The sequence below is a fragment of the Rhinatrema bivittatum genome, chromosome 5 (assembly GCF_901001135.1).
Source record: "Rhinatrema bivittatum chromosome 5, aRhiBiv1.1, whole genome shotgun sequence".
NCBI lineage: Eukaryota > Metazoa > Chordata > Amphibia > Gymnophiona > Rhinatrematidae > Rhinatrema > Rhinatrema bivittatum.
The window spans coordinates 121,917,084-121,938,417 of NC_042619.1; the positions used below are offsets into that span (position 1 = coordinate 121,917,084).

Below are 21,334 nucleotides of genomic sequence, written 5' to 3' on the forward strand. Positions count from 1 at the left end.
TGGAGGGCCTCGGAAAGGCGCGCTGGTTCCTTTTGAACCTATCTTCCGGCAGTCGAGGTAATGGAGAGGCGCCCTATGTGCTGGCCAGTTTATGAAGGTTGCTGCCGAACAGGAAAGAACCCCTAAAGGGCATTCTGGGAGGCGTGTCTTCGAAGGAGCATCGGCTGACCAAGTCCGTATCCAGAGCTGCCTCCTGGCAGCTACAGAGGATGAGACCCCCTTTGCTGTCGTACGGACTAGGTCGGATGCGGCATCTGTGAAGAACGAGAGATCTGACTCCATGTCTGCTGCCGGAGCATTGTTCCTGACCTGTGACAAACAGGAACGCGTCACAACTGTGCAGCAGGTTGCGATCCGCAAAGATAGAGCTGCCACCTCAAAGGTCTGTTTCAGGATGGCGTCCAGTTGCCGGTCATGAGGCTCCTTGAGGGCCACCCCCCCTTCAACTGGAATGGTAGTGCGCTTGACCACAGCGCTAACCAAGGCATCCACCTGAGGGCACGCCAGCATCTCCTTGATTGCTGGTTCCAGGGGGTACATGCCCGTCAGGGCCCGACCCCCTTTGAATGAGGCCACTGGTGCAGCCCATTCCAAATCTATCAGTTGCTGTGCTGCTTGCAAGAAGGGAAAATGGCGGGCTGTGGGACGAAGACCTTCCAGCAGAGGGTTCTGCGTAGAGGGCACCGTAGTGCTGGGACCTGTAATAGCCAACTCCGCCAAGCACTGAGATATCAGGTCGGAGAGATCTTCCTTGGGAAAGAACCGCCTCATGGTTCGATATGGCTCAATCCCAGAGGGAAGTTCCCCCTCCTCGGGGGGTTCGCACTCGTCCTCCAAGACATCAGGGTCCGCCTGAACCGGACTGCCAGGAGGCGGGTGCCCACGATAAGGGCGCGAAGGTCCAGGGGCAGGATCAGCTGGAGCAACAGCAGGGCCTGGACGGGAAGCTGATTGCATCTGTACAAAGGCATGGATCCCCTTAAAGAGATCCACCCAGGAAATGGAAGCGGTCTCTAGTCGTCGGGGTACCAGGTTCCCCGGGATCCCAGGTTGGTCGAGACTGCCCGCTAGATCCGGGGTGGCCCCTGGGGAACTGTCAGCAAACCTCGGTTGAGACTGGTCCTGGCCCGAGGCTCCCACTGCCTCCTCACATTGGGCACAAAGGGAGTCTGGCTCCTCGCTGTGCGTGGCTCTAAGCTGGCATGCTGAGCAGAGGCCGAGAGCTTTTATGCCGGAATCAGGAGGCGCCACCGCAGGAGACGCTGGGGTGTTCGAATGTTCCATCGCGGCTTGCGAATGTAGCGCTGAAGAATATGCGCTTAATACAATATGTGCTCAATAATATGCGGGCAGCAATATACGCTCAATGATATACAATATGCGCTCAATAATATGCGGCAGCAATATACGCTCAATGATATACAATATGTGCTCAATAATATGCGGCAGCAATATACGCTCAATGATATACAATATGCGCTCAATAATATGCGGCAGCAATATACGCTCAATGATATACAATATGCGCTCAATAATATGCGGTGAGCAATATACGCTCAATGACATACAATATGCGCTCAATAATATGCGGTCAGCAATATACGCTCAATGACATACAATATGCGCTCAATAATATGCGGTCAGCAATATACGCTCAATGACGTACAATATGCGCTCAATAATATGCGGTCAGCAATATACGCTTCATGACGTACAATATGCGCTCAATAATATGCGGTCAGCAATATATGCTTCATGACGTACAATATGCACTCAATAATATGCGGTCAGCAATATATGCTTCATGACGTACAATATGCACTCAATAATATGCGATCAGCAATATACGCTCAATGATATTCAATATATGCTCAATCATATACAGGCGCCTATCATGGGCGCTCAATACCTGAACAAGGCCGACAAAATGGCGACCTCCACGGCGTGCCGCATACAGGCAACGCCGCCGATCCTCGTATCTCGGAGACCAAAAGTAAGAGATGTACGCCTTACCTGATCCTCGGCGCTTCCCGGTTGGAACCCGGGCGGTCTCCGGCTGCGGGGGGAGAGGGGAAATACCTTCACCGCCACGCTTGAGGAAATGCACCCGCTGCCTCTAGGTCCACGCCGGGACCGAGGCGCCTCTCAGCCCGGCCCAAGCCCTTCTCACTCAGGGGCTAGATCCCTGCCGCGATTCGGCCACCGGACCGAGGCCTAGACCTCCGAGGGATCGCGGAAATCACCCCGGGAAACTCAACTGGGGGAGGGACCCGAGGGTATCACCGCAGGAGTGCGGGGCTCGATGTTCCTGTAGAAATTTAGTAAGTAGAATATAGAAAGTAGAAAATAGAAACTAGTATTGGAAGACACGCTCTGCGAGCGTGCAGGCTCTCCAAACTGCTTTGGAGACGGAAATTACTGAGTTGCTTCACTTCCTGTGAGGGTATATGTACCCGTGCTGACGTCAGATCCGTCTCCAACTGCTAGCACGAGCACACTATACCCATTTGTTCTGAGTCCATTTGGCTACACGCTAGGAAATTTTCATTTTGCAAGAAAGAAAAAGTCTTATGTTGAAATTAAGAGAATTTTTTTATACATTTTAAACATGTGGCAAACTAGTCATATCTCCAAGATTCGGTGAGCAGTTAAAACTTGTTGGACATGAGAGTTCCCTTAGTATGATTGGAAATCCACAAAATACTTACCCAGATCTCCATATACCTGTGAAGTGTGGTACTGTGGTGTATACTGGGTTGCCATATCTCCAGCACCAGTCACTGGTGAGTATATGTGGCGTGGAGGAGGGGGCATCATAGTAGGAAGAGGAATAAAGCCAGGCAGGGGAGGAGGTGGTCGATGCATTACTGTATGACTGCCTGGGTGGAATTCTGGTGGCTGAGGAACCACGACAACTCGACGAACACCATTATCTTCAATGACCTGCATAATCCAGATGAGAAAAAAAACAAGCAAATCAGATATAAGCCATCATGGGTTCAATTCAAATAGTTTATCCAAATACCAAGAAAGGAATATAAACTTTGGAAAAGCTTCTGTACTGAGTATGACAAGATATTTGAATTAAAGCTTTGGATTCATAAGAAAGCCAAAAAAGCCCTACAATTGCAGAGAAGAAATGTTTGTTAAACAGCAATCAAGTCCACATTTACAGTGTATTGATAGGCGGCCATATTACCTTTAACTGGAGTTACATGTATTTTGAATGATGCTATGCAAATATGAAACTAGTATGCTAGGTAAGATGAAAGTTTATGTAATGTGGATTAAAAAAAAAACAAATATTGAAAACCCTTTTAAATACAATCCCTTTTTTGCTCCTTGTATTGCATGAGGTACGATTGCAGTATCAGAAATAAAGCTGGGTACTGTTTCACATGACAAGTTTGAACATTATACATCATGTAGTATTACAGAATAACAACTTTACCACCATTCATGTCAGAAAATGTTTCAAGTGCAATAATACTCCACTCAAAATGAAAAGTATGAATTACATAGGGAAAAAGTGTTCACCAATGTTTCTGATCCAGTTTCCCTGTTATAGCTTCGTATTATGTACCTATTTCTTTGAAATTTTTCAATAAAAATATTTCAACATAAAAACAAGAGTCAAGATAAAGTTTTGATCATTATTGTATTTTGTGTTTTTATTGTAACCTTTCAGGAGCAAGTTCTTTTGGACTGGTAAGATAAAAATATTTTGAAATAAAAATAAATAAGCAATTTTTTCCTACAGTCTAACCTCTTCCCACATTTCCATTTTGATCTCCACTTACATTCTCTCTCTCTGATTCTCTCATTCCCCTCCCCTCCCACACACAGTCTCAACCTTTCTCTTTGGCTCTTCGTCCCTCCCAGAAGATGGCAGCATACTCATTTTGAAGCCAACTGAAGTGTTTTTAACCTATTTTGAAAATGCTGTCAGAGAGACTACATTTCCACTTCACCTTTTCACTTACATTTATTGTCCTACCCATCTACTCAGCCTATATGTCCCTACTTCCTTATTAATTATGTCATCCTTCCCACCCTCTGGCTGAATTCTTCTCTCGCCTTATCCTCCCTTCCATCCTTTGATCCATCACCTACCCTCATTCTTTCCTTCCCACTACCTTCTGTGACTCTTGATCCTTTCAAAGAACATCTGTTTCTCTTATTCCAGGTGGTGAGCTGCTGCAGATGATGCAGTCTGACTCCTCCACAGATCGAGCTGGACAGAAGATGAGAACTGTTTTTAATCCTAAAATGCAGCTCTTCTATAGTGGGATTTGGGGACTTGGGCAAAAAGATGTACCAATGCTGCACTCTAACCTCTGGACATAGGAGAAGCATGTATCCAGATGTACCCATGGCCTTAAGATATACATGTTTTTTTTACCTTGATTAAGGTCTCCACCACTATATTGATATGTGGCCTAATGGTTAGAACAATGGGCTGAGAACCAAACCAGGGTTCAAACCCCACTTCTCCCCAGTCAGTCTTTGTGATCATGGGCAAGTCACTTTCCCTCCTGTTTCTTCAGGTACCCATTTAGATGGTAAGCTCTTTAAGGAAGGGATTTATTGTACACAAATACTAATGCTGAAGGCTGCCTTGAGTAGTTCAAAAAATTTCAGAATTCCCTGATGTAATAAGGTACACTGAAGCTGCTGCTGGTTTGTACGTGCGTTTTCCTGCGCAAAGCCCTATATGGGGATGTAATAAGGGTTTTGTGCGCGCAGAAAAATATACGTCTGAACGTGCTTACTGACCCGTGTTTTTTTTCTGCGTGAATGCATCCTAATGGCATGTAAAAGAGGCGATTACCTAATCAAAGGCAATGCAGGGAGCCAAGCTAATGTTAGTGCAGGCTTTTTAATGTGGGTGTTTTACCGCTACGGTCAGGGCACAAGTTAAGTGACAGCGCAGATTCGGGGGCCATTTTATTCCATTGCTTGCATAAGTGTGGTGTGGTTGTGTCCCCATGTAGCTCTGGAGATTTCCGATTGTGTCCAGCTGCTCCTGATGCTGTGGTATATCCTGCAGGTTCGCCAAAGGACAACAGCAGCAGCAGGTTTGGCAGTGACAGAGGTCATGTCAGAAGAGAGGATCGGAAGGAGTAGATACAGAGAAGGGCTCGTGAGGAGCAGGCTGTTCCGGTTGGAACAGGCTACGGAATGGTAAGGAGGAAGCGGATTTTTCATCTCAAGACCACACTACTGGGAATGCCTGAGTTGGATGTCATCAGGACCTTCAGACTGAGCTCCAGGGCCATGATGGGCCTGTATGAAGAGCTCAGGGAGGACATTGATCCCCTCACAGAACGTGGACATGCCATCCCAGGCCTGGTGAAGCTGCTTGGAACGCTTCATTTTCTGGCCACTGGTTCTTTCCAGAACACAGTGGCTGTAGTGGCTGCCATGGAGCAATCCATGTTCTCCCGTCACTTCATCCAGGTACTGAGGGCCATGCTGAAGAGGGTCACGAGGTACATCAGATATCCACAGCAGCTTCAGGAGTGGCAGCAAATGAAGCGAGCATTTTTCCACATAGCCAGTATGCCAAATGTGATGGGAGCTATCGACTGTAACCATGTGGCTCTCACCCCTCCTCATGGAAGAGAGATGGCATACCAGAATCAAAAGCATTACCACTTCCTCAATATGCAAGTGGTGTATAACGCTGACCAGAGGATTCGCAGTGTACTGACAAAATTCCCTGGTAGCAGCCATGATTCTTTCATCCTGTTGCAGTCAGCATTGGTACAGCAATTCACTGAAGGGAAATATGGTGAAGGCTGGTTGCTCGGTATTTTCCTGCAAGTTCACGTGTTACTTTTGCCTTGCATTTTAGTACTCAGGCATGAGAAAGATTATATTATACCCTGGGAGTTTCAAGCTGACATGTTTAAATGGATAATAGTTACCAGAGCAAACATGTACCTGACAGAATGTACTAATATGCATGCAGTCAGATTTAATTATATCATTAATGTACATGCTGATTGCTACATGGGTGTTTTCATGCCTAATATGCCAGATAAGGAGGAGGAGGAAGAAACGGAAGCCAGCGACGCACCAGTCCCGGGCCCCGCCCAGGCAGCTGCATCCACTCCTGCGGAGAAGCACCCCCTCCCTCCACCCTGTAGGGCCTCCTCCCTGTTCTGACTGGGGCAGTAGATAGGCAGGGCACAGACTGGGCAGCTTTTGCTGCCAGAAGGAAGCCTGTCTCGCCAGGCATCTCTTCCCTCAACATCTGGCGGTTTAGCTAGAGAACCCGGCTCATTGCCTGCAGCAAGTGCTACAGGCGATGGCCAGTTTCTCAGTGGCAATTTGCACAAGCTGTCCAGAGGTTGGGGGAGGAGATGGCGAATTGGGCAATCCTTGGGGGTTTTGCTGAGGCTGCCATGCACCTACTTGAAGTCCAGCAGGATCACACCAGATTTCTGCTGGCCTTAGCTAGGTGCAAGGGCATGTTTCCACCTCGGCAAAACCCCTAAATTTGTTGCCTCTGCCCTCCCTACTGTCCCGACCCATTTTTGTTTTCATGTAAATAGTTTTTTTTCCTTAGATGATCCCAACCCTTTCCTTTTTTAAATATATTGTATATAGTTTTAAAAGTTTTATTAAAATATTTTAATTTAAATAGTGAGTGTATCCTTTACTTTCTCAAGCTTCAGCAATTAAATAGGATGTTCGGAAGGGGAGAGAGAAGGTGAGTTAGTTTTAAAATAGTAAACATTTTAGAAACGGAAAGGGACGAGGAAGGGGGGGTGCTGTGATGAACAACTCATGACAAGGGGGGTGGGGTGGGTTGTGATAATAAAGAAAGAGAAGGGTAGGGAGAGACTGTAGTGGGGAAGGAGGTTTGGAAGAGATTAGTAAGAATAGTGGTGAGGTTAGTTGGTGGAGAAGAAGTGAAGATCCAGTCTTGATTGGGAGAGGAGGAAGAGGGGGATTGAGGTGGGAGAAGGTGGTTTGGGAGAGGGAATACCTTAGATGAATAGAAATTGATGGACAGAACCTTTAAATAAATAAAACATGGTGCTTAATGTGCAAATGGTTTATTTATCATTAAAGTAAAATGATGATGGTTAAGTAGCATGGGATCTATTTAATGTTTAGGTACATGCCAGGTACTTGAAAAGCTGGTTTCTCCACTGTTGGAAACAAGATGATGGGCTTGATGGACCCTTGGGTCTGACCCAGTATGGCAACTTCCTAAGTTCTTATGTGGATGGCGAGGTCTCTGTGAACAGAGAAAGCTTGCAATAATCAGAAGTGTCAGCACCGGAAGAAAGTAAAGGAGCCAATATTGCCATCTAAACGTACAACAGCGATGAGTGACAATGACATCCACCTGAAAAGAGGTTATTAAACAAATGAAAACAAATACAAATTGTCATGAGCAAATCTTGTATAAGAGAAGAGGAATGTTGGAATGGAGAAGGGGGAGTCAAAAGAAGGGGTATTTGGGAGAGTGAGCACCAAGAGGGAGTGGTGGGGGGACAGGGGAGGGGTTGGAAAAATTGTCATGAGCAAGTCATCTATAAGAGAAGAGAAAGGGGGGGAAGAGAAGAGGGATGGAAGGGGGAAAGTCAAAAGAAGAGGTGTTTGGGAGAGTGAGCACCAAGAGGGAGGGGGTAGGGGGGATAGGGGAGGGGTTGGAAAAATTGTCATGAACAAGTCATGTATAAGAGAAGAGAAAGGGGGGAAGAGAAGAGGGATGGAAGGGGGAAAGTCAAAAGAAGAGGTGTTTGGGAGAGTGAGCACCAAGAGGGAGGGGGTAGGGGGGATAGGGGAGGGGTTGGAAAAATTGTCATGAACAAGTCATGTATAAGAGAAGAGAAAGGGGGGAAAGAAGAAGGAGGGAAGGGGAAAGAGTCAAAAGAAGGGGGCTTTGGGAGAGTGAGCATCAAGAGAAAAGGGAGGGGTAGGAGGGGGTGATGTTACTACACACATACAGCAATGACTAGCAAAGACAGGCCAGATAAAGGCAGAGTCAGGGAGGGAGAGCTGTCAGCAAAGAGACGATGCTTGCAGGTGTGAGAACCATCAGCACCAGAAGGAAGTACAGATGCTGTTTGCCCCATTTCTGTGTACAGCATGGATGAGCAATGAAGTTTATTATAACCTGCATCATAGACAAAAAAAAAATGAGAGAAAAATGATTAGCCAAAACCTTCTCCAAAATACACTTCCAGCTCTCAGAACCCAAGAAGTGATGATACCACTGGAATTTTAAAAGTGACGTTACTCACATGTTTAGAAGAGATGAGCTATGTAGTACAGATGACCAAGGGTATGAAGATTCAGAAGGATAAAGGCATGTACAGGAGACTAGAATTAAGTGTGAGAAGCATTCACACTGGCTGGAGGTGAACTAGCTCACTGTCCATATCCATGTACAGCAGTGATGAGTGAAGATAGGCCAAACAAAGGCAGAGAAAGAGAGCTGTCTGCAAAGAGATGATTCTTGCAGGTGTGAGATCCATCAGCACCAGAAGGAAGTCCAGACACTGTTTGTCCAATTACGTGTACAGCAAGGACAAGCGATGAGGTTGACATTCTTTATGTAGCTGCCTTTGATTTTGTACCATGCACTCTGTTTTTTTAGTTTGTGCTATCCTGAACCCCACCTCTACCTTTGCGAGAAGTAGTACTTTGGGTGGCTGAACTTTCACTTGCTGAGGTTTGCTGAGCTTGCAAAGTTGCATTCAACTCCCTGATTGCAGCACATAGATCCTGTGCTGAGGGTCTAGCCTGCCTTCGCATCTTTCTAACTTCTTTGCGCAACTGCTTAAGTTCATTCTGGATAGCCCTCCATCCTGACAACATATTTGTCTGAATTTGTTCCTGCCTAGCAATGAGTTCAGCTGCCAATTTCTCTGCAAACGCATCATGGTTGTCCCTGGAGTTTCAACTGTTATCCCCTCCTGATTGGCCTCAGAGGTCTCTTCAACAACAGGGGAACCTCCTCCACCAGAGTTAGGTGATGTCTCAATGCAATTTAAACTAAGCTGGTCATTATCATGGGTTCGCTAAAAAAAAACCAAAAACACAAACATTATTGATTCCTCCTGCAACCCATCTGCTGCAATGTGGAATTTTCTTCCTCTGCTCCTGTGTCCTCTACAGCAGTCTCCCCAACCTCTGTGCTACGCCCACAGCCTACATCTGTAGCATCTATGTCAGTCTCTTCTGTATGAACCCCTGTGATAACGTCTCTTTGTAGAGTGGCCCTTATCAGATGTTCTGCTTCTGTTATAGCTGAAGCTCACATGGTGGTCCTCCTGTCTGGCGCTGTGACCTTTCTATCTGGGCAACCTTGGCTTTTATAGCTAAACTGGTGTCACACCAGCGATGCTTTAATTGTTCCATTGACCTGTTTGCCACCAACAAGCTGCTTACATCTTTGGCTATACTTTCCCCCGTCTGGATGTCTTTTGTCCAAAGAGTGCATGGTAGTTGGCACACACCTTCCTGGCAAGCAGATCCTTTTCTTCGTCTGAAAAGCGTGCCTCCCCTCTGCTGTCATTTCTCCTCCACATTACTGGGACCAGCTTGCTATGGCTCCCTACCTCCCTGGCCACTACTTCCTCTCCCCCCCTCCTCCACCCACCTTCTTTTCCCTGCACTCCCAACCCCAGCTGCACCCTCAAACACTTGCATACCCCTCTCCTCCTGCCCCATCTGCCCTCCCTGACTACCTCTTATCTGAGACAAATGCCACACTCCTTTCCATCCTTCCTTCACTTGTCCGCCTGTCATACATATCCTCGCCCTCAGACAGCACCCCCCCCCCCCCCCCCACACACACACACACACTCCATTTTAAAAAAAACTTCCATTCTGCTCTCTTGCCTAAAGGACTAAAACACAAACAGCAAGACAATAACAAAACAATACTCTGCCAAACTGCAATCACAGACAATAGACAATGGGAAAGGGTAAGAACAATGAATAAACAATTAGTTCGATAAACACAGCAATCCCTAGCTTCTCCTCCTACTCCCAACTCCAAACTACACCCAGGCCAGGTTAATGTAAAGATGTGCTTTTTAGCAGCAAAGGGCCATGTCCTGTAACTATTGACATGTATGTACACCAATCAAAACCATTGAAGATCATGCCACTGTACAAAAGCAATAAAACGTGCTACAATTTCCTTCTCCCCTGTACAACCAATGCTACATTTTCCACCCTTACCAATGCAGCCAACAGATCAAGCACTGCTTTTCCGCTCTTAAAAGACCCCCCATTATAGCTGCCATGCAGTGTAAATTATCACCCATGAAAACAGTAGCCATGTTTTGTACAGCAGACAGTTATTCAAAATAATAAAAATACATTCCAGTGTCACATTCGCGATTACCTAAGCACTAATCTGGGCACATAAGTCAACTCTCCTAGATTAGTTTCCTATTAATTTACCTTTTTATGATGAGAAGGAAAAGGAAGATCAAACTGGTTAAACCATCTGGTTCTGGGTTGATGGCTCACCATGTCCTGCACTTTTCGGAGCTGGATCCAGGTGAGAAGAGTAGAGACTCTTCAACTTCTTTGGGAATTTAGTTAAGCTTGGTAGAGAGCGCATCTCCTTTACCTCCTGGGAAGATTGGCAATGTAGAAGAAAGTATAGCTTCAAGAGGAGAGTTTTCACCTGTAGCTTGGTGCTTGATTATTCTTCCTGATCAAAAATCCCCTGATGAGTCTAGAAAGGAGTGGTGCAGACCCATTGGGAGTTTGTTGAGAACCTGGGAACCATAGTGGTACAGGAAGCAAGATTTGATGGCAGGTTTAACCCTAGAGAAATGGCTGAGAACTGTGTGGAATCCTGGAATGGGGAACAGACTCGGGTAAATGCATTTACAATGGGCCTTCCAGGTATGGATCTCTTGCCAGTGCTGGCAGCTATTAAATACCCTGCGTTCTTGCCCTCCCCCCCGGGCCTTGGAAGATCTAGTGAAGTATTTGTATCATTAGTTTATCCCAGGACAAGCAGGATGCTAGTCCTTACATATGGGTGACGTCACTGATGGAGCCCTATTGCGGGAAAACTTTGACAAAGTTTCTAGAAACTTTTGACTGGCCCTGTGAGGCCACTGAGAATGAGGCCTTGGAAAGAATATGGGTAAAACTATGGATTGGTTCAAGTGGAATTCCGTAACTACCATGGGAAGGAATTTTGGATGTGTTCGGAGAACCACTCTGTCATGTAGGAATTTTGTATAGGGTGAATACGTGACAAGTGCTTGTAACTCACTAACCCTTCTAGCTGATGTAATGGCTATAAGGAAGATAGTTTTCCATGTAAGAGATTTAAAATCACAGGAATCTATGGGTTCAAAAGGAGAACGCATGAGTCTTGTTAAAAGCAAATTCAGGTCCCATTCCGTTACGGGTGGACGAATTGGTGGTTTAAGGTGAGTTAAACCTCTCATAAATCTACTGACGAGAGGTTGCATGGAAATAGGTGCATCTCCCATCTTGTTATGGTAAGCTGAGATTGCACTTAAATGTACCCTTACAGATGAAGTCTGGAGACCAGAGTCTGAAAGATGGTATAAGTATTGTAGTAGAGAACTTGTGGAGCAGGAGAAAGGATCAATACTCTTTTGCCTGCACCACAAACTAAACCTTTTCCATTTTGAAGAATAGTTCTTTCGTGTTGAAGGTTTACGTGAAGCTAGAAGCACTTGAGATACATTGGTGGAAAGATTGGAGTGGTTGTAAGATCAAGCTTTCAACATCCATGCTGTCAGGAATAGGGATTGAAGGTTGGGATGGTGCAACCGACCCTGATTCTGAGTTATGAGAGTGGGAGCTACTCCCAGGCAAATTGGATCCCTGACTGAGAGGTCTAGAAGTGTGGGAAACCATACTTGTCGAGGCCAATACGGGGCTATGAGTATCATGGACCCCTTGTCCTGTTGTAGCTTCACAAGAGTTTTGGTTATGAGCGGTATCGGAGGATACACGTATAGTAGACCTAAGGTCCAAGGGCGAGCAAAGGCATCCTTGGCTGGCTAGTTTTTCTGGTTGTGCAGGGAGCAAAAGTTGTCCACTTTCTGATTGAGATGTAATGCAAAGAGGTCTATTGTCGGTTGACCCCAACATTGAAAGATCCTGGTCGCTACTGAGGGATCCAGGGACCATTCGTGTGGTTGGAATTGACGACTGAGTTGATCCGCTAGTACATTTTGAATACCTGCCAGATAGGTGGCCCGGAGAAACATTGAGTGTGTTAGGGCCCAGGCCCAAATCTGTGCAGCTTCTTGACAAAGGAGATACGAGCCCATACCTCCTTGTTTGTTGATGTGCCACATGGCTACTGTGTTGTCCATTTGGATTAGAACAGTCTTGTGTGAAAGGCAGTCCTTGAACGCATGCAGCGCATAATGTATAGCTCGAAGCTCGAGGAAATTGATTCAAAATGTTGCTTCGAGTTTTGTCCAAGTCCCCTGGGTTTGGAGATTGTCTATGTGAGCTCCCCAACCCAAGGTGGATGCATCTGTAGTTAAAGTTATCTGTGGGACTGGTTGCTGAAAAGGTAGGCCTTTGCGCAAGTTGTCCCCATTTGCCCACCAAAGTAGAGATAATCTTAGTTGGTGGGTTACTTGAATTGGATAATGTAGTGGTTGAATGGCTTGGATCCATTGTGATCTTAGAGTCCATTGTGTAACCCTCATGGCGAGCCGTGCCATAGTAGTGACATGAACTGTGGAGGCCATGTGGCCTAGTAAGGTTAGAAACTGATGAGTTGTCGCTTGTTTCTGTGAGTAAATGGATTTTCCAAGGAGTGAAAGTGTCTTTGCCCTAACTACGGGTAGAAAGGTTCTCGAAAGGATAGTGTTCAAGTCTGCACTTATGAATTGAAGTAGGTGAGACGAAGTGAGATGGGATTTTTGATAATTGATGAGAAAACCCATGGCGTGAAGTAGAGTAATTGTTCGACTGAGAGAAGCCAGAGCTCCTTGTTGAGAGTGATTTCTGATGAGATAGTAGTCTAAGTAGGGAAAGACATGGACACTTTCCTTGTGCAAGTGTCCTGCTATTACTGCCAGACATTTTGTGAATACTCTGGGAGCAGAGGCTAGTCAGAATGGTAGAACTCTGTATTGGAAATGTTGATGGCCGACCATGAAGAGCAGGTACTTGCGATGAGGAGGGAATATTGGAATGTGGGCGTAAGCGTCTTGAAGATCCAGAGAACAAAGCCAATCTCCTGTTTGAAGAATTGGAAGCATGGTGCCTAGAGAAACCATCCTGAACTTTTCTTTCTTCAGAAATTTGTTGAGATTTCTGAGGTCTAGGATGGGACGTAGGCCTCCGGTTTTCTTTGGAATGAGGAAATAATGGGAGTAGAATCCTCTGCCCTTCTGAGTCCGGGGCACTAGCTGTACAGCCCTGGCTCTCAGAAGGATGGATAATTCTGCTTGTAGATGAATTAGCTGAGAATCTTGTAGTGGAAAGAAAGTCGGTGGAGATTCTGGTGGAATTGAAAGGAAATTGAGTTTGTAACCTCGAGAGACTATGGAGAGTACCCATTGGTCTGATGTTATTCTTAGCCAATGTTTGTGAAAATAGGATATTCTTCCTCCTACCGGTAGGTCTGGTCGAGGATTGAGGCGATGGATTTGTTCTCTGGTTTGTATTTCAAAAGCCCGCAGCTGGCCCTGTCTGTGGAGGAGGTTGCGGGCGAGTAGTTCTCGGTTGTCTGGCCTGGGAACACTGTTGTGGCCTAGTTGACCTGCCTCTAGAGGCTTGGGGGTAGTATCTCCTTTGCCTGTAGTATGGGCGTCTGGGTTCTCTCCTAGGACAACATGGAGGCTGTGTAGAGGGTTCTTGTGGAACCTGTGATAACTGACTTAAAGTCTCTGTATGTTCTTTTAGTTGTTGCACAGCATCCTGGACCTTTGAACCGAAAAGGTTATCCCCCACACATGGCAAGTCAATCAGCTTGTCTTGGACCTCAGGCCTAAGGTCAGCGGCCTTAAGCCATGCCCATCGTCGAGCAGTAATTCCAGCAGCTGCTGTTCTGGAAGCTGTCTTAAAATTATCGTAGGCCGCTCTGACTTCATGTTTCCTGGCTTCTAGGCCTTTATGAACTATGGCCTGTGCTGCTTCCTGAAATTGTGATGGTAGAGATGTGGAGAATTCCCCCATCTGCTTCCACAGATTCCTCTGATACTGTGTCATGTACAGTTGGTAAGAGGAAATTCTGGCATTCAAGATAGCCCCTTGATATACCTTCCTACCCAGGGAATCGAGAAACCTGTGATCTTTTCCTGGGGGGGGGGGGGGGGGGTTTGAAGAATGTGGACAAATATGTTTGGATTTTTTCTGGGCATATTCCACTACCACAGATTGGTGTGGTAGCTGAGATTTTTGATATCCAGGAGCAGTTTGTACTAAGTATGTGGTGTCTACTCGTTTGTTGACAGCAGAGACAGAACATGGGTGCTCCCAGATACGATGCTGGAGATCCAGAAGTACCTCATGTATTGGAATAGCCAATACCTGTTTTGGTGGGTCAACAAATTGAAGTACTTCTAAAGTTTGTTGCCTTGTATCTTCTTCCGCCATCAGCTTAAAGGGTATGGTACCTGCCATCTTTTGTATGAAGGTGGAAAAGGACAAATCCTCTGGTGGCGACTTTTTTCTTTGGTCTGGAGGTGAAGGCTCCGACATGAAGTCCTCAGAGGAGGTGTCAATATGTTGCTCATCCCAAGAGTCATCTTGATCATCCCTATATGGTGATAATGGGGAAGATCTGGGTGGATGATGAAGGTCTGAAGGTCCTGGCTTCATCATGGCTGTGGATCCACATCCTGGCTGTGGATCATCAGAGGGTATTACTGGAGAACTGTCTTCCGATGTTTTTTGGTGGAAGGGTATCGAAGACTTCTTGGTATCTTTTCAAGAGACGTTGAAAAAATGCCAAATCATGTTCTGGATCTTCAGATGGTGGCGGCATCGATGGCATGGACGTTGGTATCGATGCAGGTGTCGATGGAAGTGCCAGCAATGGTGTCGAAGATGTTAACGGTGCTGGCACCAAGGTTGGCCTCGATGAAGTCGTCGGTATCTGCGCATAAATCGATGTCGACGCAGTGATGAACCTCAGTGCAGGCATCGATGTGGAGCCTGGCACCGGCATCAGTAAGTTTACCAGCATCGGTGCTGTAGGCACCAGCATCTGCGGAAGCGCCGGAGTTTTTTGTTGTTCTTGAAGGGCCTGGATATCCGCTTCCCTGATAAGGACAGACAATTCCGGCGTTACAACTGATGGAACCAGAGCAGTTGTAAGCAGTGGCGGTAGATCCTGCACAGAGCCCTGTGGAGGTTCTGGTGTAGACTATTCTCGATGAACAGGCCCAGGCGTAGACGGAACCGATGTATCCTGGCTCCGTGGCCGCTTTGCCGTCGGTTCTTCCGGGGGAAGAGTAGACTCTGACGCCGATGGACGTCGGTGCCGATGACGGTGTTTTGTTTTGTGCTTGATGGACTTTAGCGATGTCGATGACGCTGGGGAAGGATAGTCCCCTGATTCTCCCAGATGATGTTTTTTTTTTGTTTATTTTTTTTTTAAGTGAAACGCATTTAGTTGCTCCAGCCAGAGATGATTTTGATGACGTTGAGGGAGATGGAAGGAGTTGAAGGTGGAACAAATGTTCCATTTTTTCTTGACGAGCCTTCCTTCCTTTTGCCATCATCTCCGCGCATTTTGGGCAGGTACTGACATGTTTTTCACCGAGACACATAACACACTCCAGGTGCGGGTCGGTGATGGACATTGTCCGGTTACATATAGGGCATTTTTTGAAGCCTGTGGACATTTTGAATCGACAGCCGATGAGAAAAAATGGGAATTCGTGAGAAAAAATTTATTTTACTCGAAGAGTAAAATATGAGAGAGGTACTCACCAGCCGGTGGAAAACCCCGAGAGATCCCGATGGGAGAAAATATTTTGAAATTTGACTTTTCAGTCAGAAATTGTTGTGAGAGACTCGCAACGGCTCCTGATCCGCATGCCTACAGCAGCACGAAAAACGAAGACTGAAGAGAGACCACTGTGGCAGAGAATATCATGTCATGCTGGGAATGCTCAGTGGCCTCACAGGGCCAGTCAAAAGTTTCTAGAAACTTTGTCAAAGTTTTCCCCGCAATAGGGCTCCGTCAGTGACGTCACCTATATGTGAGGACTAGCATCCTGCTTGTCCTGGGATAAACTAATGATACAAATACTTCACTAGATCTTCCAAGGCCCGGGGGGGGGGGGGGGGGGGGGCAAGAACGCAGGGTATTTAATAGCTGCCAGCACTGGCAAGAGATCCATACCTGGAAGGCCCATTGTAAATGCATTTACCCGAGTCTGTTCCCCATTCCAGGATTCCACACAGTTCTCAGCCATTTCTCTGGGGTTAAACCTGCCATCAAATCTTGCTTCCTGTACCACTATGGTTCCCAGGTTCTCAACAAACTCCCAATGGGTCTGCACCACTCCTTTCTAGACTCATCAGGGGATTTTTGATCAGGAAGAATAATCAAGCACCAAGCTACAGGTGAAAACTTTCCTCTTGAAGCTGTACTTTCTTCTACATTGCCAATCTTCCCAGGAGGTAAAGGAGATGCGCTCTCTACCAAGCTTAACTAAATTCCCAAAGAAGTTGAAGAGTCTCTACTCTTCTCACCTGGATCCAGCTCCGAAGAGTGCAGGACATGGTGAGCCATCAACCCAGAACCAGATGGTTTAACCAGTTTGATCTTCCTTTTCCTTCTCATCATAAAAAGGTAAATTAATAGGAAACTAATCTAGGAGAGTGCTCCTGGGAATACATAGCACTGAAGTTCTCACCTGTGCCAATTTCCAGAATGGGTTTAAAGAATTACGCTAGGACATATCTATTAAAAAAAATATTTTGTAAATGGACACTGAGTTGCGTAGTGATCCTTTAGATGTAGGCAAATGGGTTGGCAAAGCTGAAACAAGACTAGACAAATCGGGCTTCCGCAATTGCACAATAGCAGAAATCAGATGATGAGCTTAAGAAATCAGCTTTGGATTTGAATGTCTGCAAAACCTCAAGAACAGATCTTGTCGCAGAAATGTAAGGTTTAGGTGCATCCAAGAGGGCTCCAAATACAGTGACTGTTTTCAAGTGATGATCAGCTTCTGCATAGCAATTCTGGTGGTGATGCTGCTACAAAATTGTACTCTTTTAAGCTGGGCTCCACATAGGGTAATATGCCATGTGATATCTTGGCCTGCTTTCATAATTTTGGATAGGCCACCAGTTGAAAATTTTTAACAATCTATCTCCTATAGTTATTCAGCAGCGGAGAGAATTTAAGGAGATAGTGTTGGTGCTGCAAAAGGAAAATATAAAATATTTCTAGCTTTTTCCTTTTGGGTTCTCATTCACCATCAATAGTTTCTTCTCTAGTTAAAACTGTGGTGGAGGTAGCTACAATCCTGTGTGCTGTGGGACTGTTTCGATGGCTCAGACTACGAACTGTAAATTATCTAGTCTATTCCCTAAAGAAGTATCACCTAAGTAGCAACACATCACCAATAGCGGCAGAAGGCTAGGAAGGCATTCTGGTGGCTCTTCATCTTCCAAGGAAGCGCAAATGTGACATGTATCCAATTACCATTTTCTATGATTTGACTTTATATGATTCTACTCAGACGTCGTGAAGAATCTCATGGTGCCTTTGAGTACAATTTGCCATGAAGTTTACAAATGTGCTTAAATTTGAGGAAGATTAATGTTGAAGCTTTGTGCCAATCTTTTTCTCTGAAGTTCTGCCTGTTTAAAAGGGGATATTCGACTGGATGGCATCATTCCCCTGGAAGGAGAGGATCCAATAGTGGGAGGGGTGCATATTTGAGAAGGGTTTGTTGAGTGGGAAGAGGTAAAGGTGGGGATTGTTTATTTATATAAGGGAGGGACTGGGTAATTTCAAAACTTTAATACAGCGATTATTATAGGGATTTTAATGGCATTTTAATTGTATGATGGGGTGGACGGTGATGGAATCTTTTCATAAGAGTTATGGTTTAGTTCTTTCTTGGTGGTAGAATCTTGATGTTGAAACTTATGTCTCTGAAAGTAAAGGGGATGAATTCACTGACCAAGGGGTTGATGCTTAGGGAGGCCGAAATGCTTATAGCTAAACGTACTCTTCTGTCAATTTATTTATTTAATTTCTTTTACTATACCGATGCTCAAGACCAGGTCTTATCGTACCGGTTTACAATGTAACTGAGGGGAAACCAATTAACATCTAGTTAGAAAGTAAAGTTACATTAAACAGGGAGCTTAAAAAACATGGGAGATGGAAGACAGGACAGAATTTAAACTAAAATAACTGGAGAGAGATAAATATATAAACAACAGAAAACTATATGTTAAAGATACATAAACAGAGATTTATCCTAGGCGATTGTTAACATGGTAACAAATGGGTCAAGAAACCCATTTGAGGAAACATTATGAAAGACTGACATCTAAGCTCTTCCCACTACAGTTATTCACTGCTTCTGTTAAGAATAAATATTGTAGGGTGGGTAAAATGTTTTCCAGGGATCTGGGCAGTTATTAGAGATCAGGAGGAGAGATATAGTATTGTGAAAATAGGATTGAATAATGAGCTTTATACATTGGTTAATCTTTATGTTCCAAATGTGGCTCAGGATTCACTTTCTTAAGGTGCTCACAAGATGGGTTGAGGGTCATCTTATAATAGGAGGGGATTTTAATTTAACTAAGTATCCTTTCTTGGATAATTCCAATGGAGTGGGGTTAGTTTTTTGTCCGCATAGACTCCACTTGAAAGATCTAGTGAACAGTTGGGGATTAGTGGATGTTTGGAGATTGAGAAATCACAGTTCTCGAAATTAATATTATTATTATTTTTTTAATCTCCAAAGGCTCACTCCTCTTATTGTAAAACTGACTATTTTTTGGAGATAAATCTGATGTTTCGAGTTATGGAGGCTGACATAGGCACCACAGCATTGTCAGATCATGCCCTTATTTGGATGACCTTTTCTATAGTGAGTGGTGACACTGGTAGATGTTATTGGAGGATGAATGAGTGTCTTGACCAACAAAGGTTTTTGTAAATGTCTCACCGAAGAGATCTAGGAGTATCTCCATACCAATGGCATGGGGGATGTCTCTCCAGTAGTCTTATGGGACTGTCTTAAAGCAGTGGTGAGAGGTAAATGGATATCCCAGGTTGTTTTTTCTAACAGGGAGGGAAGAGGTCCAAGGTGCCTTTACTACAGTAGATAGCCAAACTGAAAGTGCGACCTAAGAGGTCACTTGATCCGCAGGTGTTGGCTAAACTGGAATCGCTAAGAAGAAAGCTGAGCTCTCTAGACTTGGCTACCATTTCCTTTCAGATGAACCTCTTAAAACAGGAATATTTAGAATTTGGCAATAAAGCTAGTTGGCTTTTGGCTAGAAGATTAAAGGAAAGGAGTATATAAAACCAAATTCTTAAAATAAAGGACAGAACGGGCAAATTTGTATATGAATTGCTTCACCCAGTTTTATGAAGAGCTGTATTCCTCTGCTGATACCATCTTGAAAGAAACCATGGATGCCTATTTGGGTGAAGTGAATTTTCCCATACTATCTGTGGAGGAGCAAAAAATGCTCAAAGAAATCACCATGGTGGAGTTTGCTTCTGTGATACAGGGACGTAACACAAGGCTTAGGGTTAGATTGATTCGCCTCTAAGTTTTATAAAATGTTTAGTCTGGTTATTCTTAAACCACTGGTTTTTCTTAAACCATTGGAATTATCCAAGAAAGTATACTTAGTTAAATTAAAATCCCCTCCTATTATAAGATGACCCTCAACCGATCCTGTCAGCATCTTAAGAAAGTGAATCCTGAGCCAAATTCAAATTTCTTGCTGTCAGATGAATATTTGGCAACTGGTTCTAATTTAGTGAGAATTACAGTATTAGCAAAAGGGAACCGTGATATGACTATTATTCCTTATAGACCTATATTCTTCATTAAGGTTGATTTGAAAATATTAGCAAAGATCCTAGCACTTTGTTTTGTAATGTTCTGCCGACTGTGGTAGCCAAGCCACGGCCAGTGACCTCTTACCTCCTGGGTCCTCCATGCTGCACCACCACTGCATCTCCCAATTCCTCCTAGGCACATGCATGATTATTTCAAAGGCCAAAAGTGGGAAGTCCCCATTGCACGCACAGACGTCAAAGCCGGTACATTTAAACCTCCGAGTTACTGCAGCCAGATACCTCTGCAATAAGTCCTCCTGCTTTTGCTGGTATTTGCTGCTATTTATTCCTGCCTTGCTCTGCACTGTTTTCCTGCCTTTATTCCTGCCCTGCTCTGTGCTTTGTTCCAGTACCTGCCTGCCTTGCTCCCCTGCCTTATTCCAGTACCTCTCTGCCTTCATCCTTGTCTTGTTTCCAGTTTTACCCCATTCCTGCCTTGTCCCAGTTCCTTCCCTTGCTCCAGCCCTCTCTTCTCCTTGACCTTCTGATTGATCTTATTTCCAGATCTTTGCCTGGATATTCTCTCTGCCTGATTGCCTCCTGCCTCAACCCTTGCCTGCATACTGACACCATCTGACCACTTCCTGTCCTGACCCTTGGACCGCTCTTCTGCTGTGGATATTCGCCTAAGTCCTGCCGGCGCCAGAACCCAAGGGCTCAACTTGTGAGGGAAGAGGCTGTTCTAGGTAGTCTCCACTTTGTCCCAAGCCAGTAGCATGTCTGCCTGCTGTCAGCATAGACCCAGCCTGTGCCCATGTGCTAGGTAGTACCAATTATACCACAGCTCAAAGGATTCACACTCCATGACAGTTAGGCAAACTCATCCCAGTTTTGATTCTTAACTACCAATTTGGCTTTGTTCTGGGGAGACTGGTCTCAGATAATCTGCAGAGAATTTACCATTTAATCTGATGGGCTAAAAGGCATAGTACTCCTCGTGTTCTGTTGGCAGTGGACGCTGAGGCAGTTTTCAGTAGGGTTCAGTGGCCATTTCTCTTTAAAGTGCTTGAGATAATAGATCTAGGAATCAACTTTTTGACATGAGTCAAAAAGTTATATGCTACACCCTCCATCTGAATTAAGATCAATTGTAGCAACTCAACTTTTTCTGGTAAGTAGGGAAACTAGACAGGGGTGTCACTATCATCTCTTTGCTTTGTCATTAGAACTTTCTGCAGAGAGAATTAGGGGTATCCCAGGTGAGAGAAATTGATTACAAGTTGTCCCTGCTCACCAACGCTTTTATGTTCACGCTTTTGGATCCTGAGGCATTTCTGC

The 21,334-nt window shown here is 45.1% G+C and overlaps 1 protein-coding gene across 1 annotated transcript in view; it reads right to left on the reverse strand.

The window, feature by feature from the left end:
• Positions 1-21,334, reverse strand: part of FNDC3A (fibronectin type III domain containing 3A) — a 1,040,529-nt gene that overhangs the window by 671,059 nt on the left and 348,136 nt on the right. Inside the window, 1 exon segment of the mRNA XM_029602861.1 lies at positions 2,709-2,943. Within this exon segment, the coding sequence (XP_029458721.1) occupies positions 2,709-2,943 (235 nt within the window).